Source organism: Corella eumyota, chromosome 4 (assembly GCF_963082875.1).
Source record: "Corella eumyota chromosome 4, kaCorEumy4.1, whole genome shotgun sequence".
Lineage (NCBI taxonomy): Eukaryota > Metazoa > Chordata > Ascidiacea > Phlebobranchia > Corellidae > Corella > Corella eumyota.
The window spans coordinates 14995596-15003904 of record NC_137493.1 but is presented as its reverse complement, the minus strand read 5'-3'; the positions used below and the strand labels follow the sequence as shown (position 1 = coordinate 15003904).

The 8309-nt window shown below is 29.3% G+C and overlaps 4 protein-coding genes across 4 annotated transcripts; 2 read left to right on the top strand and 2 right to left on the bottom strand.

Moving 5' to 3' along the window:
- Positions 1–41: 41 nt before the first annotated feature.
- On the top strand, positions 42–845 carry LOC145750932 (putative methyltransferase DDB_G0268948). Its single transcript, XM_082567002.1, has one exon. The coding sequence runs from the start codon at positions 42–44 to the stop codon at positions 843–845; it is 804 nt and encodes a 267-aa protein (XP_082423128.1).
- A 1754-nt stretch (positions 846–2599) lies between these two features.
- On the top strand, positions 2600–5803 carry LOC145751415 (monoglyceride lipase-like). Its single transcript, XM_082567552.1, has 8 exons — positions 2600–3014; positions 3123–3237; positions 3417–3523; positions 3910–4046; positions 4254–4361; positions 4430–4519; positions 4637–4852; positions 5449–5803. Exons 1-8 carry the CDS (start codon positions 2972–2974, stop codon positions 5545–5547), a joined length of 915 nt encoding a protein of 304 aa, XP_082423678.1. The 5' UTR covers positions 2600–2971; the 3' UTR covers positions 5548–5803.
- A 668-nt stretch (positions 5804–6471) lies between these two features.
- Positions 6472–7448, bottom strand: LOC145751418 (translation machinery-associated protein 7-like). Its single transcript, XM_082567554.1, has 3 exons — positions 7292–7448; positions 6783–6926; positions 6472–6668 (listed from the first exon to the last, which is right to left on the bottom strand). Exons 1-3 carry the CDS (start codon positions 7305–7307, stop codon positions 6634–6636), a joined length of 195 nt encoding a protein of 64 aa, XP_082423680.1. The 5' UTR covers positions 7308–7448; the 3' UTR covers positions 6472–6633.
- LOC145751417 (peptidyl-prolyl cis-trans isomerase Fkbp12-like) lies at positions 7347–7960 on the bottom strand. The gene has a single exon (XM_082567553.1). It carries the CDS (start codon positions 7849–7851, stop codon positions 7525–7527), a length of 327 nt encoding a protein of 108 aa, XP_082423679.1. The 5' UTR covers positions 7852–7960; the 3' UTR covers positions 7347–7524.
- Positions 7961–8309: the final 349 nt, after the last annotated feature.

Sequence of the window (8309 nt, the reverse complement as noted above, 5' to 3'; positions counted from 1 at the left end):
ATTAAAATTAGTTAGAGCTATAGGTCATTTAAATTTTTAAAATGCTTCGATTCTACGAATCAAGAAAAATTGTCTCAAAATATATTCAATACCGTCCTAAGCTGGTGCCAGAAATTGCTGAGATTATTACATTGCATATGAAAAAGAACAACAGTAGTAACGTTAAAAAATGGGGGACATTACTCGATGTGGGCTGTGGTAGCGGTCAGGCCACAGATTTACTGGCACCTTACTTTGACAAAGTTTTTGGAATAGATATTAGCGAACAGCAAATAAAAATGGCAAAAAAACAACATCTGGGTAAAGAATATACTTTTAGAGTTGCTTCTGGTGAAAATTTACCTTTTCAAAGCAATAGTGTTGACTTATTATCTTGTTCAGTAGCCGCACACTGGCTTGATTATAATAAATTTGTTTCCGAAACCTGGCGTGTTTTAAAACCAGGCGGTCACGTAGCTATAATTTGCTATTTTCTACCTCTTTTATTTTACCCCGAAACCTGCACAAAGTTTTCAGAAAAACAGAAAGATAAAATGTCTAAGGATGCCCGGGTTTTACTTGATGATTTTATCGACAAGTGCTATAATCATCCTAAGTTTGTGCATCATTTAATGGATCAAAAGTACGATGACATTTACTTAAACCTACCTGGACAAAATAAAATAACTGATCGTTCAGTTGACTTAAAAATTAAAGGCTCTCTGCTTGATCTAACTGGAATGATGCAATCATATGATGGGTATGAAAAATATATTAATTCTATTAAAAAACACGTTGCACAAACTGGAATAAAATTTGAACCGCGAAAGCATGATATAATGAAGGAATTAGTTAATGGGATATAATCAAGTTGGAATGTTGAAAACATTGAAGAAAACGAAATTGGAATTGATCAAATTTATAAATCATGCATTATTGTTAGTCAAAAAGACAAAACGTGAACTTAAAGTTATAATACTGTAGCAGTCTTCGTCGACCCAATGGGAAGGTTTTTGAATAAAGTTAAAGACAGTTAATTGTTGTGATTACTCGGCTGCTGGTTAGGATTTCTTAAATTAACCACGCAGGTGAATTTACTGCATAATTATATTATACGGCAATTTCTTACAAAAATAAAGTTCCAGTTTTATTAAGGATAAGCAAAAAAATTAAAATCCCAAAATCCAAAAATACAACTGCTTGTTGGAAGGCATAAGATAACTGTTTTTAAAAAGAATAACAAAGAATAAAATCACATGTCAAAGGCAAACCACAGATTTTAAAAACAAGTTTAAGATTAAAAGACATAGCAAAATAGGAGTTAATATAGGTTTTGATGAAATCAAGAAACGATAACAAAAATAATTCCCACCAAATGTGAAATAGTTAAATATAATTGCCTTTAATGTTAACAAAATGTTAGCTTATGCACAAAAAGCTACAGTACTGTCTTATATACTGATACTTGTTTTATCTTAAAAACCTTTTATTTTTTAATTAACAACACATTAATGACTGCACTAATAATTTTTCTGTTTTAGCGCCTATTTGTTAAATTTTTATTCCTTCAGGCTTAGTTAACCATGACTGCAGGCTTTTAAATGCAATTTTATACTATTTCCTATAGTTTGCCTTATTGCTTTTTGTCATAAAGAACTATGTGCATTAGTAGGTCTAACTTGCAGCGTCTCGTATTATAAAAAAATTAGATTTAATATTTTAGGATTTCGAGTAATACATTTGCGTTAAAGTTGATTAAGGAAAAAGGGACAACCACAAATTATTTTAAATAAGAAACAGCGCTATCTCACGGCAAGTAAAAAATACATTTTTATAAAAACTGACAGATATTAATTAACTCAAGGTTTTTATCACAGTTCGAAATAACTTTTATAAGCCGGCTATGTACTATTTTAAAATAGCCCAAGGCTTTAACTTTTTGTATACGATTGCTTGGCGTGGCTGTTATAAAAATTAGGTCAAAACAGGAAATGTTAAACTAAGAAACAGACTAACAACCATTAGACCAAAAGACTGTTAGCGTCAGATTTCATTTCAGGATGTCGATTTTTAAAAACGGAACATTTTTTTTACCAAAATTAAAAAGGCTTTAGTTTTAACTATAGTTTGTATGTGACTGTCAGATTGTTGGTTTTTATTTTTTTATTTATTTAGTATATATATACAGTATATACAAATACAGGTTTATATGATATAATAATCAAATTATTTTGCAGGTAAATTGTAGTTTTTTGTTTGGGTTGTAAACTCCCAAACTGAGCAATGATTTTGCCCAGGGTAATATTAAGGTTACCCTTTCATTTAACAAGACAACATTTTTCTACGTTCAAAAAAACGACTTCACTAAATGTAACGTCAAAAATCACCAAAACATCTGTTCGAAATAGCGGGGGCAGCAAGGGGTACCGGGTTTTACCCCCAGAAGACCCGATCATGAATTTTTGCGGTGATGTGATGATGACCGTAGTCTGGGCATACATGTTTTGGAATTTGTATCATCATGGCGGAACCGCTGTAAATTATGGAGTCCATGTTCCTGATTTTTCTTATGCTACAGATGCTCAATTAGGAATTGCAGAAAATTAACAAAAAACAATAATATTTAATTTTTAAAATTTATTTTTTCTGTGTGTTTATTTTCAGATAGCTAAGTTCAAAATTTTATTTTAAGTTTTATACCTATTTAAAAACATATATATACCAAAAATGCCCTTTTCAGTTTTTTCTAATTTAAAATATCTTTTGTGAATATTTGATAAGAATATAAATTTAAAATCCATAGTTTACCAAGTTTTTATTATTTCGTAAGAGTTCAAAATTTAACTTTATAATTATCTGTAATGTTAAATTTATTTTCCAGTTGGCAAATTTAATATTGATAGTGGTGTTATAAAATTCAATTGAATTTGCTCTTTATATTTGTTAGACTTTAGAATATTAGTGCCTTAAAAAATAACTTAATTAACTAAAAATGAGTGTCAACGAAAATCAAGAAACAACCAACAAAAATCCTGGTAAGTTGAATATTGGATTTATTTTTTCAAATTATCAAAAAATGTATTAACTAACTTCTGAAAAATTATATATCGCTAAATGATAATTTAATATTTTTTTTTATTTAGAAGCTAACGAAAAACAAACCACAAGTGGAAAATTATTTAAAGATGTTGACCATTTTATTAACAAGGACAATCAATATATTTTCTGCAAATACTGGAAACCGAAGGAAGACCCAAAGTAAAAAATTTAATAATTTTCATTAAAAATTTTTTATTAATATTCTAAACATATTATTAAAGTTTAATAAAAAATTTAAATTAAGTTTGGTAATTATTAATTAAGTTTATGTATTTTTATGTGATTTTTTACTTTTAATTTTGTCTTGTTAAAAATTAAATGTTTGTTGTTACTTTCAGGGCTCTTATTCTTCTAGTACATGGGTATGCAGAACACTGTGGAAGATATGAAAAAATGGTGAATATGTTGAATGAAATTGGTTTTCTGGTGTTTTCACAAGACCATGGTAAATATTGCAAGTTTTTTGTTGTGTTTAATTTTTGTTTGTGTCGACCCAGTCTCGAGTTGCCTGTGGCAGTTTGGGTTATCATAGATTATAATTGCTCAATAATTATGCTGCTGATTAAGTGCTGGCTCAGCAGAAGTTTATATCGTTTTTAGCGCCTTACTCAAGGGCGCTACAGCATGAGAGCAGTGGGGATTGAACCCACAACCTCATGTGGTGTAGCAAGAGGTCTTACCACTGCACCACGCTGCCGGTTAAACACAAACGCTGCTTCAAAGTTGCCGGTTGTTAGTTGCTTATGCAATAATTTTAATAATCACCTTTTTAAATTTATTTATGTAATTCTTTACCTTAAAAATATTCAGAAAAGTTTAATTTTTTTACAGTCTCTCATGGTGAAAGTGAAGGACCAAAAATCGATATTGCCGACTACAAAATATTTATTTGTGATCTACTTCAACATGTTGATATTATGAAGAAAAAATATCCTGAACTTCCAATATATTTAATAGGACATTCAATGGTAAAATATTTATTTAAAAAAATATAAATTTAGTAACAGAATGTATTAATTCTTGATTTATTAAAATTTACTGCCTATTAAAATGATTTTTATTAGCTATCTTGTAATATTACTAAACATAGTATATATATATATTATTAAACACTAACGGTTACCTTAATTTTACTTGATATTTTTAAAATTAAATTCAGATTTGTTATATCGTAGGGTGGTTCTTTGTCAATACTGTTAGCTCATCAGAATCCAGACTTGTTTAAATTTACCGTCCTTTCTTCTCCTATGATTGAAAAAAATGCACAAGCCACACCATTCATGGTAAGCAAATTTCTTTTTTCATGATCACTTTTTTGTTTCGTAAAATTAATTTATTATTTTTTTAACAGATTTTCTGCGCTAAAATGGTGGCCAACATCTTTCCAAATCTTCCAGCTGCAAAATTGGACCCCAATTTTATTTCAAGAGATGAAAATCAGGTAATGGGTGTTCTTGCCAGCAAATAATGTGGCCTTAAAGAGTGTAAACATAGAATTTTAAAGCTTCTAACCCAGTGTTTGACTGCTTAATCACACTACCTGTCAATTTTTTTAAAGGTAAAGGCATATGTGGAAGATAAACTTAACCACATTGGTTCTATTACTGTTCGAACTGGTCGCGAATTAAATCAAATCTGTACCGACCTTGCTGCCATACTGCCACAAATAACCTTCCCATTTGTGGTGATCCACGGTGATGCTGACAGTTTAACTGACCCAAAGGGATCAAAGGATTTAGTGAGATTAGCACAAAGCAAGGACAAGTCGATTAAGGTAAGAAAATTATTTAGAATTAATTTTTAAATTACCAGTATTGTGGTATAGTTATAAGGAAACTTGACTTAACTGTGTAAGGTCATGAGTTTAATCCCCTTCACTTCCATGCATGCTGTAGCACTTGGCGTTTACTTTATGAGGTCATAGGTTTGATCCCGGCCGGTTTCATGCTGTAGCGCCCCGTAAAAATGGCGCTATAAACGGTATGATCTTCTAACGACTTTACGTATGAGGTCATAGGTTTGATTCTTGCCGGGCCCATGCTGTAGCGCTTTGTATATATGCCACTATAAACAGTATTAACTCCCGCTGAGTTAAAACCTGTAAGCAATAATACTCTAAACTACCAAAGGCAACTCAAGACTGTTGAGGCAACAAATATTACTCTATATTAAGGCTAATAAGTCATTCTTTCTACATTCCTCCGGATAAAGTTAATATCCACAAAAATTTTAAGTGTACAAGGGATACAAAAATTTCACTGTATAAGGAATATGTTATAGTGTTGGCATTTATGAATTTTAATTAAAAAAATTAAAATTATAAATTAAAATTATTGACATTTCTCTAATTGTAAAATTAAATTTTCAAAGCTATTTCCTGGTGGTTACCATGAACTAATTCACGACCACAAAAATGTGCCTGAAGAATTTGTGGAAGAAGTTAAACAAAATCTACTTAAACATATGTAAATACTTACAAAAATTGCATAGCTTAAAATCATATTTGTACAATCTAACGATCTAAAACTACTTTACAATCAAACACATACACAAAACTAAATAATATATATATATAAATTTTTTTAAGAAAAATGTATACACAATATTTAATAATTTTACCAAAATATAAAATGTAGCAGATGTTAGAAATATATTATATATGATTTTTATTTTTTTACTTGTAACTATAAAGTTTTGTTGTAGCAGTTTATTCATATCGGTGTTAATGAAATGGTAATATGCATGAATATTTTTTATAACTTTTTAACGTATTTTGCAAAACATATTTAGAGAACATATATTATTTAAAATATGCATTGAAAATGCAGTAATTAAAAGTTAACTTAAAAAGTAATTGAAAGTTAACTTAAAAAGTAATCTTTTTATATATGTATATAAAATAGTATGTCATTTAAAATTTTTTTTAGAGACATAGCTTATATTTTTTTTTTTTATTAGTTTTATATGATAGGAAAATGCATTTAATATATTTAGTAGATATTGAATATAGAAATATATTGCATTAGTTAGTTAAATGTTACTAAGCTTACTGTTCCTTTTTTTATAACGGTTTTAAGATTATGTTTGACAATCTTATTTTAAAAAATTGTATATAATCCCAGTACTTTTTATTTTTTACTTGTACTGTACTAAAAACTAGTCTTATATTTTTAAGTAGTTATTTAACCATTGTGTTAATTATTTTGTTATCAGGAACTATTTATTAACATATGTTGTTACTTATAAAGTTATTTTATTAAAAATTATAATGGAATACTTCGTTACCTCAACTTTTAAAAAGATAAATGTGCTGTGTTCACTTTTGTACTAACTAAACTAATAAGTCCTTAATATTTTGAGCTGTTTTTAATATACTTACTCAAAAAAAAAATAAACAATAAAATACAACTTTTATTAAAGTAAACGACGATGTCAAAAATTGCATTAAAATAAAGTTTAACAACTTTTATACAATATTCAGCAGCGAAAAAGGGTAGCTAGCCTATGTAGTATAGCAAAAGAGTTTGTATTGTTGTAGTAATAAAGTATATTTATTTATTTCTTGCCAGATTTCTTTATACCTCCTTGCGCTAAAACAATAATATATATATAAAAGTAATTTTAAAATAGGTAGATTTAATTAAAAAAAGAACATAAAAGAAGTTGTAATTTTTTTACTATAGTTGGTATGTATAATCACTTACATAAAGGTCCCTTCTGTCCAGCTTTTGCTTTCATTTCAGCTAATTTTTTAGCTTCGTCTTTTTGCTTTTGTTTAAACGCTTTGTCGTCGTCATCTTCAAAACCTTGAGCTTTTTTGGGCTGTTTTAGAGGCTTCTTTTTTCCACCTGAAATAAAAAAGTCTTATAACAAGAGATTAGGATTTTTGAAAAAAATGTTGCAAAAATTTGTTGTCGATACTTTGGTAACACCAGCAGTGTGGTGTGGTAGTCAAAACACTTGCTACACTATATGAGGTCGTGGGTTTGATCCCCAATGCTCTCATGCTGTAGCGCCCGTGATAAAGGCACTATAAACGAAACTCCTGCTGAGTCAGCACTAAATTCACATCGTAGTTATCGGGCAATTATATCCCAAACTGCCAAAGGTTACTTTAGACTGGGTTGGGGTAACTGATGTTACTCCATGTTTAGGTTGTAAAGTTGACTTTCCCACATTGAGGATAAAGATATATAAAAAATAACAAAATTACCTTGTCTTCCAGACATTGTAAAGATTTATTTAAATATAATAAAATAATTTGTATCTACAAAAGTGAAAAAATTAAAGAATTTTAAAGTTATTAGTGTAATTAAAAATCAAAGTGAACCTTATTTAAAAACACATAATAGGTTTTACACAATGTCAAAAGTAAATATTCACTGAATACATAAACATGTTAAAAAGTTGATACCATAATAATACAGTTTTGATTTTTTTTTTGATTTAACTGATGCTGATTAATTCTACGTCAAAAATCAGAGTAGAATTAGCGGGAATCAAACCCGGGTACCCTCTGTCTCCGTAAGCGTAATCCGGAGAGCATGTTAACTTGGCTCTCTGCCCAACTGACATCTGCATCACCCCTTCATCCCATCCCCTGATGACTTGACCCATTCCAATTTTAAATTCGAATTCTTTGTTCCTGTCACGTGACGAATCGAACTTTTTCCCGTTTGTTAGGGTGCCAGTATAATGAACCCGAACACTCTGACCCTTTTTGGGGAAACTTACCCCATCACCTGGCTGAAGTGTTTCAACATCGACACCCATTTTGTTTAAATTTGAGATAAATTGAAGTTAAACGAATAGAACACTATCAAATTTAAAGTAAAACGAAATAATTTAGCACCGTTTGATCAAACCTAAAAAAACGACGTGATCACAAATTTAACACGCAATTTAGAATCGTGGTACAACTTCTACACCACGCCGTGTTACCAACAAACGTCACATTAAATATAAAACTTGAAACTTTATTTCATTCTTTAATTTAGGTATTTTTAAAAGAACAAACTATCAAAATATATAGTTGTAAGTCTAAAAATTAGTTTTAAATTTTAGTATGGATTTAAAAACCAGTCTACGGCCTGGACACAAGTCTATAGCTTTCTTTACTTGTACATGTTATTGTAAATATATTTACTTGTTTGTTCTTAATGACAAATAATTCCTTTATTTTTACATCACATAAATAAACTAGAATAAGAACAAGTTATGAAAGGGTAACT